At 40.6% G+C, this 24,904-nt stretch overlaps 1 protein-coding gene and 2 non-coding genes across 4 annotated transcripts; 1 reads left to right on the forward strand and 2 right to left on the reverse strand.

Annotated features, from left to right (window-relative positions):
• Positions 1-4,643: 4,643 nt before the first annotated feature.
• On the reverse strand, positions 4,644-4,725 carry trnas-gcu (transfer RNA serine (anticodon GCU)). The gene has a single exon. It is a non-coding gene; the product is annotated as a tRNA-Ser (tRNA).
• Positions 4,726-18,911: 14,186 nt separating this feature from the next.
• Positions 18,912-18,982, reverse strand: trnag-gcc (transfer RNA glycine (anticodon GCC)). Its single transcript has one exon. It is a non-coding gene; the product is annotated as a tRNA-Gly (tRNA).
• A 1,894-nt stretch (positions 18,983-20,876) lies between these two features.
• On the forward strand, positions 20,877-24,222 carry LOC128629675 (dynein axonemal heavy chain 6-like). 2 transcript variants are annotated; one of them, XM_053678461.1, is made up of 3 exons: positions 20,877-21,267; positions 22,464-22,867; positions 22,978-24,222. In XM_053678461.1, exon 3 carries the CDS (start codon positions 23,535-23,537, stop codon positions 23,871-23,873), a length of 339 nt encoding a protein of 112 aa, XP_053534436.1. In that variant the 5' UTR covers positions 20,877-21,267; positions 22,464-22,867; positions 22,978-23,534; the 3' UTR covers positions 23,874-24,222. The 2 variants fall into 2 exon arrangements, with proteins under 2 accessions (XP_053534436.1, XP_053534437.1); XM_053678462.1 differs by lacking the exon at positions 20,877-21,267 and having other exon boundaries at positions 22,230-22,867.
• Positions 24,223-24,904: the final 682 nt, after the last annotated feature.

Raw genomic sequence — 24,904 nt, forward strand, 5'->3', positions numbered from 1 at the left:
CCCTGCCTCCTCTACATCAGATGCCGACGATGTTGAGACCAACTCGACCAGTGAAAGTTCTCAAGTGACATTTGAGTCATCCCAGCCCGTTTCAATCGGTGTGCAATCTTTTACAGATGATGACAGCCAAGCGCAGCGAGTTGAGTCTTCTCCAGTCTCTGCAGCTCTCATCCCGACAAGACAGTTTAAATCAGCTTGGCTACAAGAGTTTGCCTGGTTACGTTATGACAAAGGGAAAATGTACTGCACCTTTTGTGCTAAAGCAGGACAAGATATTGCTGGTAAAACAGAGTTCATTACCAGTTCGAGTCATTTTAAAAAAGAAACCGTAAAGAAGCATGGAGACAGGTACAAAACATGAGACCGCCAGGGATTGTGTCATTGCTAGGTCTGCCCCTCGTGCCACCCCAATCGTGAAAGCAGTGCAACGTGCTAGTGATAAAGTCACTGAAAAAGAGATGAGGTAATTGAAAATAAAATTCAATGCAGTCTACATGACTCTGAGCCTGAATAAGCAGGAAATGAATAAAAAAGTGAAAAAAAGAAACAAATGACTGCACATTTAAGTATTTATGGTAATATGATTCAAGATGGGGGCATCACTGCCACTGTTGGGCCCTTGAGCAAGGCCCTTAACCCTCTCTACTCCAGGGCGCTGTATCATGGCTGACCCTGTTCTCTGACCCCAACTTCCTAACAACCTGGGATATGCAAAGAAAAGAATTTCACTGTGTTGTAATGCATATGTGATCAATAAAGACTCATTATTATTATTATTATTATTATTATTATTATTATATGACGTACTGAACATTGCACATATTGTGTATGTAAAGAATACATTGTGTAAACTATGGGAGGCAGAGTAAACAAAGGCAGACAGTACAGAAGGGAAAGAAAAGGCAGTGTGAGGTAGCCATTTAACAATGATATCATCATATGTCATATGACATCACTATTTTGGCTCCTGAAAATTTGATTTGGCACATAAATATTTGGGGTTTAGGAACCAATGGCTCCAAGATTTTGTTTTTTGCCTGGAGCCCTGGAATATGTTTAATAAAATAAATAAATGAATTTTTTTAATGAGATCCAGAGAGGAAAGGAGCTCTACTAAACCTCAAACAACAACGATGACCAAACCCTGAAAGGAGTAAGTACAATCCTTTTCTACGTAAAGTCTACAAAGAGTGTGCACACTGAAAACAAAGAAGAGAAAAGGATATATACAACTTTGCAAAGAAAGTTTTCCTGTTCTCCTGTTGGGATGTTCTTCCTCCATTTTATGCCAGTAGCTCACCCAGACCTCAAAATTGCAGTCCTGTGAAGAAAGACAAGGCGTATTTTATGCACATGTTCCAAGATGTCCATCAAAGGAATGATTCCTTAATTCATCCACCAGATGGCATCACTTCTACATTTTTCCCTATACGTACACAGGTATGTGTTTTGTTTCTGATTTGGTGTTGTGTTGATTGAATAATTTCCTTGACTGTTTCTCCTTTCTGAATTCTATTTCATCTTAAAGGATTTTCTGCCCCTATTCATTCTTCCCCTTTGCACAGGCTGTTCCATCTTTCTTCCTTTTTAAAGTGAACTTACTTTTACAATATGTCTGTAGTATTGCACAACAGATTTGAAGTCTTCGCTGACTCTGGACCAATAAGGGAACCTGCAAATGTAAGTGAAAACCAAATTCAAGGTGTCTCAAATCAAAAACTGCTGTAGATTTAACACTGACAAAATATTTCAAATTTTTACAGGCTCTACATCATTCAGAAATTCTGGCGGCCACAACACCGGCTAATCCTTATCCACCAAGTGTGTTCAGACAGGTCACAAAATTCACATCTTTCATTAAACCTTCTCCAAACCAGTCAACACTGGAAAAGGTCAAACAAAACACAGCACAGTGGATGGACAATAATATAGAGATCTTAAAAGAACACTACGATGAAGTAATAGCAACCATTTTGTCTGAAATAAGGGAATTGGACATTCAGGTTTTCAACAGCGCAGTAACCTGGAGCAAAACAAGATATAGAAAGAAATTCACAGCGAGTTCAGCACAGACCCTGAAATCAATGTTAACAGAAATGCCAAAAAAGTCACTCACCCCATTGGCTGAATCCTTCAATGACCCTGAATCGTTTCCACCTCTTAAACCGAGTACGCAACCTGTTATGGGTTCCTGTGCGGGGACCGTAAGGGAAAATAAGGGGTTCGGTAGAGAGGGGAAAGCCAGACTTTCATTAACCCCAACACAGGCTGGCCCTAAAGGAAAAAGGGGAGAAAGGAACTTAAAACAACATGCAGAACAAACAGTAGAAGTGCCTATGGTCACAGATTTAACTAAGGAACTACAAATAATAATGGAAGAGAAACCAGTTAGTTTACCATCAACCTCTACTCTACTGAGGGAGGACCTGGAGAGCAGGAAACAAACCAAGCAGCTTGAACCATACAGCAATGTAGTGTGTTAGGAAAGTGGTTTCCACAGTATGAAGACCTGCTGGAGGAACTTGCAATCAGAGATGTTCCATCACATCTGTGGAATTGTGATGTATTTGGCCTACAAGATCAGTTTTACTCTACTCGTGTGGTTGGGGAGGTGGGTAAACCCTGTGTAGAGGTTACTGCTGGGGAGAAAGGAGAGACCGTGACAGTCCTTCAGCATTCAATGCAGCGGGAACATTTAGGGTGTGCTGCTGTCAGTGCAACTCATTGTACCACGAGAGCTGTGGAGAAGATGTGCTTTCTATTAAATTAAATATATTTACGGTGTTGCTGCTATGGCACACTGAACACAATATTATCAATTTACTGTTAAAATTAAAATGGTTTCAGTCGAAATTACCTGTTATCTTTTTATATTGGTCCATGTTAACTGAACAGCCGGCCCAATTTGCCTGAACATTGTGTTGTACTCTAACCCTCATAATTTTAAAACAATTATACTTTTTCATATTTTTAAAAGAAATTTATATTTGCTTTCAGTATCTGGTGTGACTTCGGTGTGCAGCAACAACTGCAAACAAACGTTTCCGGTAACTGTTGATCAGTCCTGCACGTCAGCTTGGAGGAATTTTAGCCCATCCCTCATTACAGTACAGTTTCATCTCTAGGGTGTGGGTGGGTTTCCTCACATGAGCTGCTTGCTTCAGGTCCTTCCACAGCATTTCTATTGGATTGAGGTCAGGACCTTGACTTGGCCATTCCAAAACATTGACTTTATTCTTCTTTAACCATTCTTTGGTAGAACGACTTGTGTGCCTAGGGTTGTTGTCTTGCTGCGTGGCCCACTTTCCTCTTGAGATCCGGTTTACGGACAGATGTCCTGACATTTTCTTTTAGAATTTGCTGGTATTATTCAGAATTCATTGTTCCATCAATGATGGCAAGCCGTCCTGGCTCAGATGCAGCGAAACAGGCCCAAACTGCCATGCTACCACCACCATTTTTCAGAAATGGGATACGGGTCTTATGCTGGAATGCAGTGTTTTCCTTCCCCCAAACATAACCCTTCTCATTTAAACCAAAAAGTTCTAGTTTGGTCTCACCTGTCCACAAAAGGTTTTTTCGAGTAGCCTTGTGTCTTGTCCATGTGATCTTTAGCAAACTGCATGCAGGAAGCAATGTTCTTTATGGAAAGCAGTGGCTTTCTCCTTGCAATCCTGCCATGCACACCACTGTTGTTCGGTGTACTCATTATGGTGGACTCATGAACATTAACATTTGCCTATGCGAGAGAGGCCTTTAGTTGCTTAGAAGTTACCCTGGGATCCGTTGTGACCTCGTGGACAATTACATGTCTTGCTCTTGGAGTGATCTTTGTTGGCTGAACACGCCTGGGGAGGGTAACCATGCTCGTGAATTTCCTTCATTTGAACACAATCTGTCTGACTGTGGATTGGTGGAGTCCAGGCACTTTAGAGATTTTTTTTTTTTTAACTTTTCCAGCCTGATGAGCATCAACAACTATTTTTCTGAGATCCTCACAAACTTCCTTTTTTCATACCATGATACACTTCCACAAACATGTGTTGTGAAGATCAGACTTTGATAGATCCCCGTTCTTCAAATAAGACAGGGTGCTCACTCACACCTGATTGTCATCCCGTTGATTGAAAACACCTGACCCTAATTTCCCCTTCAGACTAACTGCTCATGCAGACGCCAACAGTGTCTGCACCATGCACGCTTCCTTTACAGAATGCGCTTAAGCAAGGTCTTTACAAGAAAAATAGGGTCCAAACCCACATGGGCTGTGCACAGCGGATTGGCAGTTCATCACCTTAACCTCTTGCTGACATAGCTCACGCATGTGAAATTACATCCCGGTGTGTGGAGCAAAGAGGAGGTTTCGGTGCAGGTTCTTTGCCCCTGTCGTCTGGACTGCGGAATGCGTTCTGTGTTGACGGACCTCCAGAGACGCAAGAGCCTTACAGCAGCTGTGGCCAAAAAGCATTGAAATACAGCTCACGGTTGTGAAACACGTAGCCACAGTGCTAGCTTTTCACATCTCTCCACCCTCTCTAGTGCTAGCTCAGGGGCCTGTACAAAGCTTCCCGTTTGTAGGTGTGAGACAGACTGCAACAAAGCCAGACATTGCTGGAAAGAGGAGGCAAGGTGACAAGTTTTTGCGACGAGGATGGGATTCGAACCCACGCGTGCAGAGCACAATGGATTAGCAGTCCATCACCTTAACCTCTCGGCCACCTCGTCCGAGGCCCGCCCTGGGAACGGCAATTTCCCAGCAGCAGTATTCTGTCATAAGAGTACATTTGTAGTTAGGCCCGAGTTGGGTAAGAAATATTACATGGTTTATATTACTGTGTCCCCTTTTTAACCCGTTCATGATCATTATTGTATACATTACAAAGATAAAGGTAATGTTCTTCCCTATTTGTGGATATTCTCGAAGTGAAATAGATGAGGCCACCTAGGGAACACTAAGTTATCTAGGAGCAGTGATGAGAATGACATGTCTAGTAACATTAGAAATACATTAATAATGTTATTATAATGGAAATCAAGGTGTGTATTTTAACATTATAAAATATACATACACAGCAAAATCCACAGAAACAATTCCACTCGATTGGAGTTTCATTTCAACACTTTTAAAGTGTCCAGAGGGGTCCACACTCCACAGTGTCATTTTAACACTTTAATAGAGTTCACATCAACTCTTTGTATAGTTGAAATTGAACAGTACTCAAGTGTTAGTTTCTCAACACCAGTGTGTACACCAACCTGATACTCAGTACCATAATGTCTGACCCACTTTGTACTTGTAACACTCAAACAGGCTTCACTTTCCATTTTATGTCCGCTCTGTCATCACACTGAAGCGTGATAGTTATGTCAGTATTATTCATTTCTCACACACCTGCCTTTCACCTTGCTAATATATGGGAGCACTGAATAAACAGTCAATTTGTCATGTTTTTGTATGAAGGTGTTAAAATTTTGAGTTGTACGGCTTTCCTGCCTCGTGGACTTTTGAATAATAATTGTAATAATTGAACAATTGAACAATAATAATTGAACAATAATTGTATCGTTTGAATAAATCAAACTGGTAATGGAAAGTGTCGTTACTGATAGGGAAGCAAAACAGAGACAAAGATCTGAATGTGAAAATCCATTGAATTTGGAAATGAAATTTCGACACCATTGAATTAATAGAATCCGTGTATCATATCATTTGTTCTTTTCATATTCAATTATCCAATTATCTGAAAATGGAAAAATGGCTTATTTTACTATTCATTTCGAGATCCAAAACGAAACAGAGGAGAAAAAAAACAAGTTGTTTTCCGTTCTTTCAATCTCACGCTCAAGTTTAAAATAAGCGATTAGAAAACGGGTCAAATGTCCAGGTTTCATTTGAACATTTTTTTTTTTCGATTGACTATGACCCAGAAGTTACTGGTTTCTTCACGTGTTGTGCTGGATAAAGGGGTTTTTATTTTGGTTTATTTGTTTAGTTTTTTTTGCTGAAGAGCATGGGGAGATTCGTATTGTTTAAGGGAGCCAAATGTGTAACCCTCAAAGAAGACTGCAAAAATATTAACTGCAGTTAAACCAGTCAATAATCCTTTATAATCCTATAAACGTTTCTGTATTTACGCTTTTACATTTTAGAAAATGGGCAAAATCAAGTTTAAAGAGAGGCTGTAATAAAAATACAGTTTTTGGAGTATCAGGGTCGGCGCAGTGGCTTTGCAGTTAGCTTCTTTGCTTCACACCCCCAGGTTGTACTCTGGTTTCCTCCCCTAGTCCAAAGACATGCGTTGTAAATTGTCCGTAGTGTGTGAACAGGTGTATGATAGGCTTACACCTCGCCCACGGCGGCCCCCGCCTTGTGCCCCGAGTCCCCTGAGATAGACTCCAGGGTGACCCTGTGTAAGATCGATGGAATCTCTGATTTAATGAACACTGAAAAACTTTTCATTTCTTTTTTTGAAAGCATGTAACATCAGCATGACGTATGGGGTTCACCGAAACGGGACTATTGAAGACTCGAATAACCGGCTCTTTTTCCAGTCTGTGTAGCCTCACATTCCTGTTATTGGGTGACACGGGTGGAATCCAATGAGGTTTTCTACTGTTCTCAAAGTTTGGCATGCTGTTCATCCTGAGATGCTTTTCTGCTCACCATGTATGTAAAGAGAGGTTATTTGACGTTACCATGGCCGTACTATTAACTGGACCCAGTCTGGCCATTCTCCTTTCGTCAACAAGGTGTTTCCACCCCGAGAACTGCCACTTACCGGATGTTTTTCACACAAGTATGTGTTTGTGGAAATCCTAGGAGAGCCGCAGTTTCTGGAATACTCAAACCAGACCATTTAGAATCTACAACCATGCCAGGGATAAAATCACTGGATTACTTTCTGGTGTTTGATGTGAATATTGACCGAGGCTCTTCATCTGATCCTGCTTGATGTTGTACATTGTTGTGTTGCCATATGATTGGCTGATTGGATAATTGTATGAATGAGCACGTGTACAAGTGATCAGTGAGCACATCTATCTACCATAGAGGTATTTTGGGGCAATACTTGATAATGTTAGATTTGTGGCCAAGTTGAAGAAGCTTTTGACATCCCAATGGAAAAAAATTAATAAAACAATCCAAGACAAATTCACTTTCAGTCATGTTTTTTGTTTAGTTTTTTTCCCTCTTCATGTTAATCTCTTTCTACAGAACCCGTCCAAACTTCATACGTCAGTGCAGTAAGCAAGATAAACTGTCTACAGCTAAAGAATCTAAGCATGCATCTGTTTTCACCCTTATAGAAAAAGTTTTGCAGTTCCTATCCAAAAGACACCAAGAGCCCAGATGTCCTTAGAAACTAAATGTAACCTCCAACTCGTGGCCTTTTCAGAAACTCGATTCCCAGACGTCGCCACACTGATCACAGTGCATCCTTCAAATCCACCGTGCAGAGGAAATGGACCAGTCGATTTAAACGGATTGTTGAAAATGTACGTTGTTCAAGGCATTTGTGGATTTGAAATTTCGCTACAAACCGAGTCTGAACAGTCGCCAGAATCTGAGGCAAAAACACACGAAGGAACGAGATCACGTCGTCATTGCCTCGTCTCTGGTGTTCTACATTTTTGACGAAAGTAACACCAGAGATGCTGCGTTAAAATGGTCAAGAAAATTACACCAGAGTAAAAAAAAATCCCATTGTGTTAGATTATAAACATCGACTGAAACTCTCGATAGGACGTGACATTGCTGGAGAGTTGCATACGAGCGGACATTAAACAATATTTAGTAGACGCATTGTGGATGTTTTCGTCTGTGTTCGTCTGTAATATACTGGACTGTCCTACCAAGAGTTCGTCCACATACACATTCAACTGAAGCTCATACAGTCGGCATACTGAACTCTCCTTTTTGCCATAGTGCGGCCGCTTAACAGGATAAGGCCTCAGAAGTCAAGCACCAGCAGCTTGTGGCTAAAAAGCTGCAGCAGAATTGAGCTCGGTTAGGAGGTGACGGGTGACGGAAAAAAGCCGGGGAACCTCGGAAAGGAAAACAGGGCTGTGTTCCAAATCTTTTATTGCCTCCTCTTCAAACTCCAAAAACCTCTCGGCCCTCAGCTAAATCCAAAGCTGAGGAAAACAACCGTTCTACTAAGAAGGCCTTCTCAAATACAACGTTTGAGCGAAGGGAGGAAATGATCAAACGGGGATCAATTGGAACACAGCCCATACAGCAAAACCGTAAAAAGGTGCCATAGAGTGTAAATGATTCAAACAGACACAAATCTAAGCCCAAACACTTCATATGACCATTGAAATGACTGCTGCACTGCTACAAGTGTATATAAAGATACACCGATACATTACATTTACATTTATTCACTTAGCAGACGCTTTTATCCAAAGCGACTTACAAATGAGAAAGATACAAGCAAAGTGATATCAAGCAGAGAACAATACAATAAGTGCTACCATACGAGATCTATTAATTGAATTCCAGAAGAAGCAAAGTGCAGAGTAGAGGTGTAAGTGCTTTTTTTTTTTTTTTTTTTTTTTTTTTTTTTATATATATATTATGAGTTTGTTAGGTGTTCATTGAAGAGGTGGGTCTTAAGCTATTTTTTGAAGATGGTGAGAGATTCCGCGGTCCGGATTGAGATTGGAAGTGCATTCCACCACTGAGGAACAGTTAGTGTGAAGGTTTTGGAAAGGGACCTTGCGCCACGCTGAGTTGGAACTGCTAAACGTCGGTCGCTAATCGATCGCAGATTGTGAGAGGGAACGTAGGCCTTCAGGAGAGAGTTGAGGTAGGAGGGTGCTGTTCCTGACAAGGTCTTGTAGGTGAGCATCAAGGCCTTGAACTTGATGCGGGCAGCTACAGCAAGCCAGTGGAGGGAGATGAAGAGGGGTGTGACATGGGTTCTCTTGGGCTGGTAGAAGACGAGGCGCGCTGCAGCATTCTGAATCATCTGAAGGGGTTGATGGAGCTGGCTGGGAGGCCTGAAAGCAGTGAGTTGCAGTAGTCCAGTTTAGAGATAACAAGAGCCTGGACTAGAATCTGTGTAGCCTGTTTGGTGATGTAGGGTCGGATTTTCTTGATGTTGTAAAGGATGAACCTACAGGACCTTGCATTTGCTGAGATATGGTCTGCAAATGTCAAGCCATTATCAAGAATCACCCTGAGGTTCCTGGCCGTCCTGGTTGGCATGAGTGTGAGTGAGCCGAGCTGTACAGTGAGGTTGTGGTTGATTGAGGGACAGGCTGGGATGACGAGAAGCTCAGATTTTGCCAGGTTAAGTTTAAGATGGTTTTCCTTCATCCAGACCGAGATGTCTGAAAGGCAAGCAGAGATGCGTGCAGAGACGGATGGATCGTGAGGCTGGAAGGACAAATGGAGCTGGGTGTCATCAGCATAGCAATGATATGAGAAGCCATGAGACTCAATCACCTGCCCTAGAGATGTGGTGTAGATAGAAAAGAGGAGTGGACCCAGAACTGACCCCTGTGGAACGCCAGTTGTGAGTTGCTGAGTTTCAGAAATACCTCCCCTCCATGATACCTTGAAGGATCTGTAAGAGAGATAGGATTCCACCCAGCGCAGAACCGTTCCAGTGATGCCCAGGCTGGAGAGAGTTGACAGGAGATACAACCAGTTGAACATGAATAACAACCAAAGCACATTTCACAAGCACGATATCTTTCAAAAATGTCCAAAAGCACAAATTCCCTAATAAAGGAAAAAGACATGTTTGTGCTAACATGTAAGACTCGAGTTTCTACATCTTCCAAACAAGTACACTTGAGCGTTTTCATTACTATAAGCTCGGCTCTGAAAATCTGCTACCAGTAAACACACACACACAGACAGAGCAAGTTAGCAAAGATCGGTCAACAAGGTTTCTTCAACACAACCACCTTTTTATACACGTACGCTCACTTCATATTGACAGTCCCTTTTTAAAAGTGAATTAAACCATGAGCAGCTATCTTCTCAAAAGTCCGGTCAATTTCAGAGCACAAAAAAACTGCCTATATACACAACAATTCAGTCCCACGGCTCTGAAAGAAATGCAGAGCACAAATGTACAAATCACTGTGATTTCTATTTTTCTTTTCTTTTTTTTAAATGTAAAAAGATGAGAAATCTTCACTGGGAATTACTTTAAGGTGATCATCAACAATTAATTGATCAGGGGAGCCTGGCTCTGGTTTCAGAAAAAATACTTTTAATTTCTTTTGCAAAGTAATGTATACACGTGTATAAAACCACGAATCGGGTCTAGTAGTTATCTGGGGATAATGTCCAACTTGAGCTAAAAGTGCATTCTCTCCTATCTCACTTCATGACTAGTTTAAATAATATAGGGTTAAAGGGCAAATGGTGTGCTTGGAATAGTAGAGATTAGATGATTTTTAGCTTCTCAAACATCACTGTAAATCATTAGGATAATAGGATTAAGTCAGAATTAATGAATTGGATTCAGAGATGATTATATGAATGCTATAATTTATTACCCTTGCCTTGTCTGACTGCTTTAACACTGCACGTCTGAAATTCTCTTATTTGTACAAATATTTTTTGCTTCTCTTTGTTTCACTTTTTTCGCTATGCTCTCCTCTGTCTCCAGCATAAACGGCCCTTTCTCTGTCTCTCTGTAAGTAGATGACCATCCTGACCTCTGAGGCTTCATCACTCATCACCATGGTAACTGTCTTGTCCACCCCCAGTAAAAGGCTGCATACTCATACTGTGCTGTGAAAAAGCGTTTGCTTCCATCTGCTTTTTAGCAAGTGGTAAGCACAGAAAAGCTGAAGGAAAGGCTTATGTTATCATTTGCACACAAACTCAGAAAAATGCTCATTAAAGCAAAGCATGCGGTTTGAAGTTTGGTTGTTTGACAATCAATGAACAAAAAAAAATCTGAAAAATAAATGAAAGTGAGGAAGAAATAATACATTTTGGCGTGTGCTGTTATAGAAAAGTAATCATCAGTAACTGGCAAGATACAGCTACAAACTAGCCGCTGAAGTTTTCCAATAACAGCACAGTTCCAATAACAGTGTTTTATTCTTCTTATACCACAGCACACTTCCATCCATCCATCCTACACAGGGTTGTGGGGAGCCTGGAGTCTATCCCAGGGAACTCGGGGCACAAGGCAGGGGACACCCTGGACATGGTGCCAACCCATCACAGGGCACAATCACTCGTGCACACACACACTGGACAATTTTGGAGATGCCAATCCACCTACAACGGATGTCTTTGGACTGGGGAGGAAACCCCTGAAGCACATTTGCAGGGACATCGAGGAAATTTAGTGAAACCCAGTCATTGATCTGATTGGATAATTAGTCTCTAATGATTTGACCTTGTTTGTTACGCTGCTAAATATTTTCCAAAGGTATGGAAGTGATGTTAAGTCAGCAGACGTATTGTGTGGGTTTGTGTTCTCTCTCCCTCCCCCTGTTTTTTTCTCACAGGTCGCTCTGCCCTAATTCGTTGTGCTGACGTGCTGCACGGGGATTGGAGAGGAGAAGATTGTCCCTCTTTTAAAAAGGAGGACGAACAATATGTTGGGAGGAATGCGGATGTGTGGGGTGTCTGTGTCTGCGTGTGTACGACTGAGTAGCGAATGTTTTTCCTGGTGTTTGAGTGAAATCGCTTGCTTGTCGTGTGTGTACGAGTGAAAGAAGTGAGTGGAAGTATATTGTGTTGTCCCATTCCCCTGGTTTGTCTTGTGTTGTGGCTGAGTGTACGCCTGAATTGTAAATACATCTTTCATTGTAAATATTTCTCTTCTTACTGTCATGAAAGCTGTAGGGGTTGTGTGGCGTTTATTTTTGGGCTCTACCTTTTGTTCGCTGTTTTTGCCTCAGTTAGGGAGTCAGGTTAGACTCTATTTTCTTTTGACATACCTTTTTTGTTAGGTTAGTTAAACTGATACAGGGAAGATATCGACTGTTTTGTTTATTACATTGGCCTTGCCAGCCCTGAAGAGTGGTGCTTTCCGAGTGATTGTTTGTTTTGCATTATTTTTCTTGTGATCATTAAATTTGTAAGATTTGAAAGACGTGAGGTAATGAGATAATGAGGTGTCAACCTCATTATTTCTGAGTCTGATTTGTTTTTGTTTATACTTTTTTTATGTTACACCTCGACCCTAGACTGGGGTCGTAACAGTGAGTCAAAAATAACTTCCGTTTCCTTTTATGGACTTTTGTGGGCATTGCTACATGGAAATGAGCTGTGTCAGGAACACGGTTTGCACTTTAGAGGTGAACAACACGCGTACACAAGTACGAAGAACATCGGCGTTTCCGAAACTTTTATAAATCCGGCAGAAACGTTTAGTTTGGTTTGACTTGGGCAAACATTTACACACAACTTTACTAAAAGAAACTTGCTCAGAGATGTTCAATCGGGTTCAAGTCTGGGCTCTGGCTGGGCCACTCAAGGACATTCACAGAGTTGTCCTGTAGATAGATAGATAGACAGATAATTTTATTGGTCCTCAAAAAGAGGAAATTTGTTTCCACAGTGGGTGCGTACAAAAACATAACGTCATACGTATAGACCAACATAAACAATCACAGCCATAGAGAGGAAAAGGGGACGAGGAGAAAAACATCAGGATCATCATACAACAATGCATCTGACATCACAATGGCTGTGTACCTATGTGTTTAATGCTCGTATAGCCATATTAACAAAACTCCTACCATAGCCAGCCTTTCTGCACACGGGTAGTCTATACCTGCGGCCAGATGGAAGGAGATTGAAATATTGATAAAGTGGGTGGTTTGGGTCATTCAAAATTTTATGTGCCTTCTGGAGCGTAAATGAATTGACACAGTCCAATAAATTAGGGATGGGAATACCAATAATTTTCTTTGCTAAATTAGTTATTTTCAAAAGGTTGTTCTTATTAGTTACTGTTAGCATATGGAAAAAACAAATGGCACCATATATAAGAACCGGTTCAATAATACTTCGGTACAGAAGAAGAAGCAGACTAGGCTGAACAGACAGATATTTAAGTTTATGGATAACTGTGAGTCTCTGACAACATTTGTAAATACCTAGAATGTGCTGATTGAAGCTGAGATGTTTATCCAATGTAATGCCCAGATATCTGAAATGCTCCACACTTTCAACCATCTCTCGGTTAATGGTAAAACCGGAAGGATGGGTAAGTGTTTTGGAAGAGCTAAAATAACACAGCAGATCTTAATTTTTAGTATTTGAGCTTTTATCCATTTATGTCCGTTGTGTTTAAACCTGTATAAACCTTGTTTAAAGATCTACCACGATTTCTCCATGATGTTTGGTGACAAAGTGTCTCAGAAGTTCCTGGCAATGTGGTCAATATTCTTCAAGCCAAAAATCATTGCAGACTGCAAGACTCTTAAGAATATGGGCGAGCTGCTGTCAGGAACTGAACCTGAATCTGAGGACTACAATGGTCAGTATAAACTGTTTTGTATTTTAAAAATGTTCCAGTCTTTAAAAAAATAATTAAAGAGAGATCATTTAATTATTTTGTGATGTCTTTAGGATGGGACAGCGATATGTCCTCAATCCTTTTGCAGCTGCATCTGCTCCCTCTAACCTCAAGAGGCCAGAAAAAAATATCCAAGATCAGTTCAGCTCAAGCAATCAGCCATCTTGTGAGCTACCTTAAGGTATGCAAAAGTTAATATTTAAACATCAGATCTTAATTTTAGGAGCTCTTGAGGTGTAGATTATTTTGGGATTCTGAGACCTGCATCTTATTTTGCTTACACCACCTGCAAACAAGATGTGACGGTGCTAGTGATAATGTAAAAAACATGCAAAGAGTTTTATTTTCATATTTATTTTATGTCCCTTTGCTGACCTTCAGGAAGGAGCCAGTGTGACTACCTTCATTGAGAGTGCTGACACAAGACAACCATTCCTCCTCTGTATCGGTAAGCGAAAGAAGGATATCCCAAAGTTCTACGTTATTATCGACCAAAAGGCGATCCCATGTAAGGCGCACACATCAGTGGCAGCTTTTGATGAACTGTTCAAAGCTCACTATGTCTTCAGTTTCTCATATGATGAAGCTCTTTGTGATTTCTACACATTTATCCAAACCACTATCTATAACATCGATGTCAGAAGAGCAATGGAGAGCCCGCGTGTTAAAGAACTTCGAGCATGATTGCTGCAGCGAGATTAACAGCCTTGAAGATGTTCATATGTTTTGAATGTAAAGCATACCTCAGAACTTGTTTGGCTCTTCGTCAACATTTAAAATTTCAACATGTTTATATCCTAGCAAAAAGTTACATTTAAAATGTGGAGAGCCAGGTCGCCTGTTATCATTTTGTACATATAGTGGCTTCCGAAAACACCTCAGCAAGGTACATAGTCACACTATGGATCAGGAGATTGATACTAATCAGGATCTTTCCACTCAGGGAGAATATGAGGCAGAATGTTCAAATGATCGCCCAAGTTTACAAAGTTGGAGTTTACAAAGACATTAATGATGGGTCGTGTTTCCAAAACCATGCACTGTTCTCACAGCAAAAGCACGCTTTTCAGATTCTACTCTATCACAACGATTTTGAAACTGCTAACCCTCTAGGTTCCAAGAGGGGGATCCACAAACTTGGTTGTATCTATTTTACTAAAAAAAAAAATCATCCACACAAGTGTAACTCTGTACTGATTAATGTACATCTTGCAGCTTGATTCTACACGGAAGATCTTAAGACATATGGTTTTGATGTGATACTAAAGCCCCTTATTGATGACCTGAAAATCTTAGAAACCGAAGGCATACAGCTTCCTTGTTTTGAACAACCATTGTTTGGCTCAGTAATTCAAGTAACAGGAGATAATTTGGCTTTAAATGGCTTGCGGGGAATCTTACAGTGCAACTAATTTCTGTAGGCTTTGTTTAATTAGTAAGGAAGAAGTTCAATCTATATTTTCTGAAGATCATTCTGGGTTAATTTTTCGTTCCAAAGAGGTTCATACTGAACATTGTAAGGCACTAAATGAAAATCCTGAACTGCGGTCAATATATGGTGTCAAAAAGTCATGTGCGCTCAATTCATTAGAGTATTTCCATTGTACTGATAACTATGCTGTTGACATCATGCGTGATCTGCTAGAGGGTGTGGTACAGTATGAACTTAAACTGGTTTTTGAGTACCTTGTTAAACAGGATGCAGAGCTTTAATTATGGTTACACAGACCGTAAAAACAAACCAAGTGGGTTAAAAATGGATGATAAGTGCAAACACCTGGGTTTGAATGCCATACAGTCATGGTGTCTTCTGCACAACACTCCACTGATATTTGGTGGTCATTGAAAGGAATAACAATCACTGGAACTTTCTCCTACTTTTGATACAGATTGTCAATATAGTGTTTTCCTACACCATAACTGATGGAATGATATGTTACTTAAAACATCTGATCTGTGATCACCATACTCTATTCAAAGAATTGTTTCCTGACAAGACGTCGATTCCCAAGCACCACTTGATGATGCACTATCTGAGATGCATAAAAAAAAATTGGCCCTCTTATCCATATGTGGTGAATGCGATTTGAAGCTAAGCACCATATTTTCAAAAGATGTGACAAAAATTTCAAGAATCTCATTAAATCATTAGTAAAGCAACATCAAAGTCAATTGGCATTTAACTATGAAAATGATTGTTTTAGAAGGTTTGAATTTGGTCCTACATCAAAAACCATCTGTAACTTGCAAGGTGGGGAAGAACTCAGTCAGACATTATATTTAGAAGTTTGAGTGTTACAAGTACAAAGTGGGTCAGACATTATGGTACTGAGTATCAGGTTGCTGTGTTCATATGCACTGGATGTACCTATGATCTCCCTGTGTTCAAAAAGATCTGTTATATAATAATATATGAAGAGAGTGCTTTCATTATTTCCTGCAATGTAAAAATGATGTACTATGATGACCACTTCAATGCATACTGTATAGAAGATAACCGAATGGATGAGTTTTCTGTCATCTCTGTGAATGAACTGACACACTTTAGGCCATTTGACCAGCAGTGCTCTAATGAGAATAATCAAAGAGAATACATAGTGCCCAATTGTTATATTTAGAAAGCCTTGACCTGAGGAGTCAGTAATGTTAACACCCTTGAAAAAAGAAAACTATTATAAAGCAACCAACTGTTTTTTTTCTTTATTTGCCTTTTACATTTGTAATCATTTAAATGTTATTTTAATTGTGCAGTAGCATATTAACACTTTATAGTGTTAGAGGCAACTCATTTAATAGTACGCAATTAACACTATGAGATTTAATGAATTACTCCTATGAGAATTAATTTATAACACTACACACTGGTGTTGAGAAACTAGCACTTGAGTAGTGTTCAATTTCAACTATACAAAGAATTGATGTGAACTCTATTAAAGTGTTAAAATGACACTGTGGAGTGTGGACCCCTCCGGACACTTTAAAAGTGTTGAAATGAAACTCCAATAGAGTGGATTTGTTTCTGTTGATTTTGCTGTGTATGTATATTTTATAATGTTAAAGTGCACACCTTGATTTCTATTATAATAACATTATTAATGTATTTCTAATGTTATTAGACATGTCATTCTCATCACTGCTCCTAGATAACTTAGTGTTCCCTAGGTGGCCTCATCTATTTCACTTCGAGAATATCCACAAATAGGGAAGAACATTACCTTTATCTTTGTAATGTATACAATAATGATCATGAACTGGTTAAAAAGAGGACACAGTAATATAAACCATATAATATTTCTTACCCAACTCGGGCCTAACTACAAATGTACTCTTATGACAGAATACCGCTGCTGGGAAATTGCCGTTCCCGAGGTTGGGCACACGAGGGCAGTCAAGCTCCATCCAGCACAACACACAACGCCACCTGAAACTGAAGGTAGGTTTGGGCTAATTTACAGATACAGCTCATTACTGTGCATTGTATTGTTCGGACATAACCACAATTAACGGCTCTTCTATAAAAACAAACATTATGTAATATTCATAGCACTATATTTATATTAAAAATTCAAAATTAATAACTAACCTTTTTCTAATGTTGATAGAAAGCCTTTTACATCATTTACACACACACACACACACATACACATATATATATATATATATATATATATATATATATATATATATATATATATATATATATATATATATATATACATATATATATATATATATATATATATATATATATATATATATATATATATATATATATATATATATATATATATATCCTTTTCTCTCCATACCACGTTCTAATATTTAAACTGGACACACGAGGGCAGTCAAGCTCCATCTAGCACAAGACACAACGCCGCCTGGAACAGAAGGCAGATTTGGGCTACTGTACACAGACACAGCTCATCGGCGTTATTACTGTGTATTGTCTAGTTTTCACCTAAGGACAATACACGGCTCTTCTGCACTGTTCATCATCATCTATAAAAAACAAAAAACATTATGTAATATACATAGCAGTATATTTATCATAATAAAGTTCACCCATTAATAACGAATAATAAACATTTCTATATGTTGATAGAAATATAAAGCATTTATATATATATATATATATATATATATATATATATGTCCCCTTCTCTTATCTAAATATTCCAACAGCCCAAGAAATAAAATTAGCTGTTTTCTGAGACGATGAAGTGACTCTTAAAAGAGCCTTTGTGTATATTAGACGGAGTTGTCGTTTAAGCGCATTCTCCGCGAATACGGCAGGCCAGCTGAATATCCTTGAGAGAGATGGAGAAATGTGAAAAGCTAGCACTGTGGCTACGTGTTTCGCAACCATGAGCTGTATTACATTTTCCAAAGCAATTTAACACGCTGAGATGGGCAGTCCATAGGTAGTCGGTACCTAGCCGACCAAGGATTGAATTGCATTGCGATGGCGAGTGGCCGAGCGGTTAAGGCGATGGATTGCTAATCCGTTGTGCTCTGCACGCGTGGGTTCGAATTCCATCCTCGTCGCAAACTTGTTACTTTGCCTCCTCTTTCCAGCAATATCTGGCTTTGTTGCAGTCTGTCTCACACCTACAAGGCCTACAAATGTGAAGCTTTGTACAGGTCCCTGACAAAGCTAGCTAGCACTAGAGAGGGTGGAGAAATGTGAAAAGCTAGCACTGTGGCTACGTGTTTCGCAACTGTGAACTGTATTTCAATGCTTCTTGGCCACAGTTGCTGTAAGGCTCTGGCGTCTCTGGAGGTCCGTCAACGCAGAACGCATTCCGCAGTCCAGACGACAGGGGCAAAGAATCTGCACCGAAACCTCTTTTTTGCACCGGGATGTAATTTCATATGCGTGAGCTATGTCAGCAAGAGGTTAAGGTGATGAACTGCCAATCCGCTGTGCACAGCCCATGTGGGTTTGGACCCTATTTTTCTTGTAAAGACCTTGCTTAAGCGCATTCTGTAAAGGGAAGCGTGCAGTGGTGCAGACACTGTTGGCGTCTGCATGAGCAGTTAGTCTGAAGGGGAAATTAGGGTCAGGTGTTTTCAATCAACGGGATGACAATCAGGTGTGAGTGAGCACCCTGTCTTATTTGAAGAACAGGGATCTACCAAAGTCTGATCTTCACAACACATGTTTGTGGAAGTGTATCATGGTATGAAAAAAGGAAATTTGTGAGGATCTCAGAAAAAGAGTTGTTGATGCTCATCAGGCTGGAAAAGTTAAAAAAAAAAAAAAATCTCTAAATTGTTTGGACTCCACCAACGAAACTCACGAGCATGGTTACCCTCCCTATGGAGTTCGACTAGTTTGGGCAGAAATGATAAGGCTTGTAATGTTCTTTTGGTGAAGGCTTAACTTTCAAAAGTCACTTCTGCATTGGCCGGGAATTGAACCCGGGCCTCCCGCGTGGCAGGCGAGAATTCTACCACTGAACCACCAATGCTTAGGCTTAATAATTAAAGACTATGCTGCTTCAGCAATTTGGTTTCAGATTTGAAAAGGAGAATCCTAAGTAACTTCCTTATTTCAGCAGCAGTCACACACTATATTTCCAGATACTGTATAATATTATAATATCTCCTCTCTGCTCAACACGCATGTAATACAGTCTACATACCGTAGAGCAGTGTTTTTCAACCACTGTGCCGTGGCACACTAGTGTGTCGTGAGAGATCGTCAGGCGTGCCTTGAGAAATTGTCCAATTTCACGTAGTCTTAAAATTCTTATTTATTAAAATTTATTCATTATTATCTGCAAATAATAAGCCACGGTTGAGTGTCTGTGCTGTAATATAGTGACTGGCAGAGTAATGTAATATTCGTCTAGGTGGCAGTAGGTAATTGCCTCCTACCTTCTTAGAGACAAGAGAATTAGTGACGCATGCAACAGGTCGTGGTGGCAGTGATGGAGAAGTTTTTAAAAAGGAAACATGCAAACTCCAAACTGGGCCCTGGACAAGATTGTGACCCAGGTGAAGGGCCTAGTATGAGTGGTGGTAAAAAGAAAGCAAAGATGGTGAGCTCGAGCAAAAGTTATCTTTCGTTAGGATTTACGTTCACCAGCGATGAGATGACCCCGACTCCATTATGTTTGGTGTGTGGCGAGAAGCTGTCCAATAGCGCCATGGTGCCAAGCAAGCTTAAACGCTATCTCCAAGCGAAACACCCGTCGCTTCAAAACAAGCCGATGGACTATTTTGTTTGCCTGCGTGAAAACACCGAAACAGGCAACATTAATGAGAAAAACCACAAAGGTAAATTAGAAAGCCCTCAAAGCTAGTTGCTGAACTTGTAGCTAAATGAAAAAAGTCCCACACTGTGGCAGAGACGTTAATACTACCTGCCTGCAAAGACACTGTCAACAAGATGCTCGGCCCTGACGCAGTTAAAGACGTATCTAAACTCCCGCTGTCAGATAACACAATCGCCAGACGTACTGATGACATGTCTACAGACATCGAAAGCCATGTTTTGGAAAAGATACGCATCAGTAGGAAATTTGTGTTGCAACTTGATGAGTCTACGGATATTCTCAGCTCTTGGCCAATGTGCGTTTTGTGGATGGAGATGCCATTAGAGAAAACTTCCTATTTTGTAAGGCACTGCCAGAAAAAAACAACAGGAGAGGAAATTTTTTGGGTCACATCAGAATATCTTGACCAGGGAGGACTTACGTGGGAAAATTGCACAAGTGTTTGCACTGATGGAGCTGCAGCCATGGTCGGGCACACCTAAGGCTTCATTAGCAGAGTGAAGGAAAGAAACCCAGATCTTATTGTTACACACGGTTTTCTGCACCGTGACACCTTCGTTGCAAAGACTTTACCAGCAGAACTAGTTCCTGTGGTGGATGATGTTGTGCACATAGGGAACTTTGTAAAGACACGACCTTTGAAAAGTCGTATATTTGCACCTTTATGTGAGGAAATGTGAGCGAAGCATAAAGCCTTATTGCTCCATACGGAGATCCGATGGTTGTAGCATGACAAGTTGCTGGCCCGTGTGTATGAGCTTAAATTGTTAATAAGTTGGAGGAACTTAAAGTGTTTCTGACAAATGAGAGGTCTGATTACTCAAATCTGTTTGCAAGTGATGAGTGGTGTGCAAAGCTGGCATACCTGGCAGATATATTTCATCATCTGAATGAACCGAACACACGGATGCAAGGCCGAAATGAGAACCTGCTTACAAGCATGGATAAAATAAATGGATTCCATTTAAAGGTGCACCTCTGGCAACAACATGTGCAAAGTGCCAACCTTGAGATGTTCCCACTCACAGAGGAACGGCAAGATCACCCTGCTGCACTGTGCGAGGTAATAGGTAAACATCTGAAAACTCTTGAGGAGAAGTTGTCATTTTATTTCTCTTCAGCCTCCACTGAATGCCTTGACTGCTATTGGAAAGGACATGACTTTACAGGAGCAGGAGGAACTAACTGAACTGAAACAAGATCGTGGTTTAAAGCTAAGATTTGCTGAACTTCCTTTGGACAGTTTTTGGTTGACTGCTCCCAAGGAGTTCCCCATTCCGGCCAACAAAGTTTTGACATTGCTCCCATTTTCCACAACATATGTGTGTGAGCTGAGCTTTTCAAGCCTAACTGCTATAAAAACTAAAAACAGAGAGAGACTGAGAGCTGTTGAAGAGCTTCGTGTATGCCTTTCTTCAATTCCTGCCAGGATATCGGCTTTGTGTTCATCTAAACAGGCCCAGGTTTCACACTGAGTGAGTATAAATAAATTGAGAAACTATATTGTAATTATATATACTGTATTAGGCTACAGAATGTCATTCTGTAACATTTTTGGTTGGTGGTGTGCCACAAGATTTTTCCAATGTAAAAAATGTGCCATGGCTCAAAAAAGATTGAAAAACACTGTGTTACACTACACAATTTAAGAAGCTACACTTACTTCTGCTTCCATTTTAACACTTTTCAGTTTTGGAGCAATAATAACAGCAACAACAACAACAACAAAAAAGTGTTGGAACAAAATAAATCTTATTTTCCATTCCAGGTTGCAGGTATTCGCGGGTGCATTGCAACACTGTTCCACACACAGATAACTCTTTTGAATGGTTAAATGACTAAAATCAGAAAGCGCCACCAGCATATCTGACAAAGATGACTCATGAACCAATTCTTTAATCACTAGCTGAAAACGACGTATTGAATTTACACAAACGCCAAATAACAAATACAAAATTCTACTTTCTCATGAATATGGTATAGTGCATTGCTTAATCAGCAGTTTTTCTTAGAAAGACAAGATATTTAAATCGAATGAATTTAATGAAACCACACATCAAGCTGTCTTTTCTAACAGAACATTAAATTTAGCATTAGCTCCCAGTTCCAGAAAGTTCTAGCCAGACATTCAGGGGGAAAGAATCAGAACAAAATGTAAAATAAAAAAAGTAGTGAAAGATGAAAGTGAAGGAATAAACGAGGGGTTTGTGTCTTAAAAGTTGTGTCTTAAATGTTGAGTAATTAAAAACTAAAAAAAAAGCTGTGAGATTCAGCGTTTGTCACAACGATGCCAAACGCTCTCCCGACTATTTCTTTGGGATTGTTCCCAAACTGAGAAATCAAGGTTCTTCAGTCATGCTTCCCCCACAATCAAGCTTTGGAGTTGACTCCATATTCACAACGACTATAGAGTCGACTCCAAAGCTTGATTCCTTTGAATCGACTCTATTCTCATTACCTGGTATCTACGAATTGACACCAGGTATTAGGAATCGCCCTGTTAATCATGATAATGATCCTATGTACTTAATACTGTGGGTCGTTCCCCTAACCTTTAATTCGAGATTTGTGCTGAATCGATTCTTGGAACAGACTCACTCAGTGTTGCAATCGATTTCAGAATATTAGCAAGGGTTTGAATCGTTATCATTTCCCCTGCTTCCATTTGTAGGAAGCTGCCTTAATCACGATGAACCCAGGCTACGCAGGCAGGACCGAGCTCCGGGACAACCTGGAGGCTGCTTCAGATCCGTCTCCATGATTGTGCCCGACCACGCCGTCATCGCAGAGGTGTGCTCGGGTGCCGTCATTCATTACGTTATGTAATGAACGCAATAACGGATGTATTCTGGCGTGTTACAGAACCGTTTCACGTTGTCTTTTTTGCTGTAGGTGGACTTGTGAGCTGAGGGCTTCAAGTCCAGTGAGACTCTGGCGAAGAAGATGATTCAGCTGTATAAGCTGTGCAGCAAGCAGCTTTCCCGGCAGGACCACTACGACTTCAGCATGAGAGTCGTCAACTCTGTTATCGTCATGGCCGGGTATGTCCGTCTACGAACAGGGTGAACATATTAGGTTAGATTAGATTCATACGCTGTTTTTTCTAAATTGTTAATTAAAACTATCTATAAATGTAACAGATGTCTTGCTGGAATAAATCGAGCGTGTGTGTGTGTGTGTTCCAGGTCTCTGATGCGAGAGAACCCACACCTGAGTGAGAATGTGGTGTTGATTAGAGCGCTACGATACTCCAACCTGCCCAAGTTACTCAAGGATGATGCAGAACTTAAAATAAAATAAATTGATAAATAGTAAAGAACGCCAAAGCTTACATATGGAGTATCAAAGGTCATTATCACAGGATCACTGGAATCAGGCACTAGGAGGAAATTCCAGGACAAATTAGGAAATACAATTAACTGACATTTGCAAATTCTTTGCAACTAAAAAGCTGTAATTATATACTATATAACTTTTTTTAAAGCATTTAAAGTATATAACATTAGCACCTTGTAATGTTATACCAGATGAAAAGTAAAGAATCCTGGAACATCTGAACATCCATAATCTGAAAATCTTGAACCTAGTGTCAATCGAGTCAATCCAATCCTTCTTGTGTGCGTTTAGCGGTATTCTGTCGGACCTCTTTCCTGGTGTGGGCGTCCCCGAGCATGACTACGGCGCGCTTCAGTCGAACATCGAGGCAGCTCTATGCGCCCGCTCCCTGCAGCCCGTCTCCAGCATGACCGCCAAGGTGATCCAGCTGTACGAGACCACGCTGGTGCACCAGGGCGTCTTGCTGGTGGGCCCTACAAGAGGCGGTAAGACCACAGCGTACCGTGCCCTCGCTGACGCACTGCGCACCCTCCACGAGACAGAGGGCTGCGAGGTGAATCCCTTCTACAAGCCCATCGAGACCGACGTGCTCAACCCACAGTCAGTAAGTTTGGACGAGCTGTATGGTGAAGACGACCCTCTCACACTGGAGTGTAGTGCCATCAAACCGTCCCTCGGCAGTGACATCGCCGACACGCACAAGTGGGTGGTGAGTGACGTACCTGTGGACGTGCCTGTGGATTGAGAAAATCACCGCCGTGTTGGACAACAACAAGACACTCTGTCTGGCTAACGGTGAAAGGATCAAGCTCACACCTTCTACACACATGTTATTCGAGGTGTTACCCATCAGACACAGATAGCATCGGTCCTAAAAACCATCACAAACAAGCACAAGCATGTCATTTCCAAGAAGATTTTTTTTTTTTTTTTTTACATTAAACATGTTCCTGATGGAAAGGTCACACACAAACGTATCTTTAAGACTTCACTCTTTCACACGCCTATAATGAGCGATAAACGCATTCGAAGCATGTTATAAAGCCTCCGTAATGCATTACGCATAGTATTTAAATAAATATTATTATAATAACATGCACTACACTACATGCACTACACTTATGCATTATGAATTCTTAACGTATTGTTAACACGTCTTTACTGTGAGCGGGATGATGACCAGACGCAGGCAGGCTCCCGGGTACTCATATCCGTAGACGTACTGATACAGAGCCATTCTGGCCACGCACTTATCCAGATCCACGTCCCAGTATTAGCACAGCTGCTTCTGCCACTCAAAGTTACTGCTCGAGTCCACCTACGTGAACACATACACAAAGACATGTGATATATATACGATCTCATTGTATACGAATTGGGCATTCTCACTGATGATATAGCGTGGATAGTTTATAATGAGTGTGTTCATACTGTATAAACCTGGGAACTGATTTGCATATGCACTGCTGTTAGAGCTGCAGTTATTTTTAAAAGATTTATTAACAGCTTCTGACCAATCAGATCTGACCACATCCATGATTCCCTTCGCTCTGAAGAGAAGGTGTGTAGCTGTCTGTACCCTTTCATTGACGAGCTCCGTGACGATGTCTCTGGCGTGGACATCCACAGTAATGAGAGCTGTGATGATGCTCTGATGTATTTTGGGTAAGTTACCCTGAAACAGAATGGCCAACACATTCAGCCTCTGTATAAACACACACACACACACACGCACAGAGTAATACCCGTACATTACCACATATTACACCATTCACC

The sequence above is a fragment of the Ictalurus punctatus genome, unplaced genomic scaffold (assembly GCF_001660625.3).
Source record: "Ictalurus punctatus breed USDA103 unplaced genomic scaffold, Coco_2.0 Super-Scaffold_100, whole genome shotgun sequence".
NCBI lineage: Eukaryota > Metazoa > Chordata > Actinopteri > Siluriformes > Ictaluridae > Ictalurus > Ictalurus punctatus.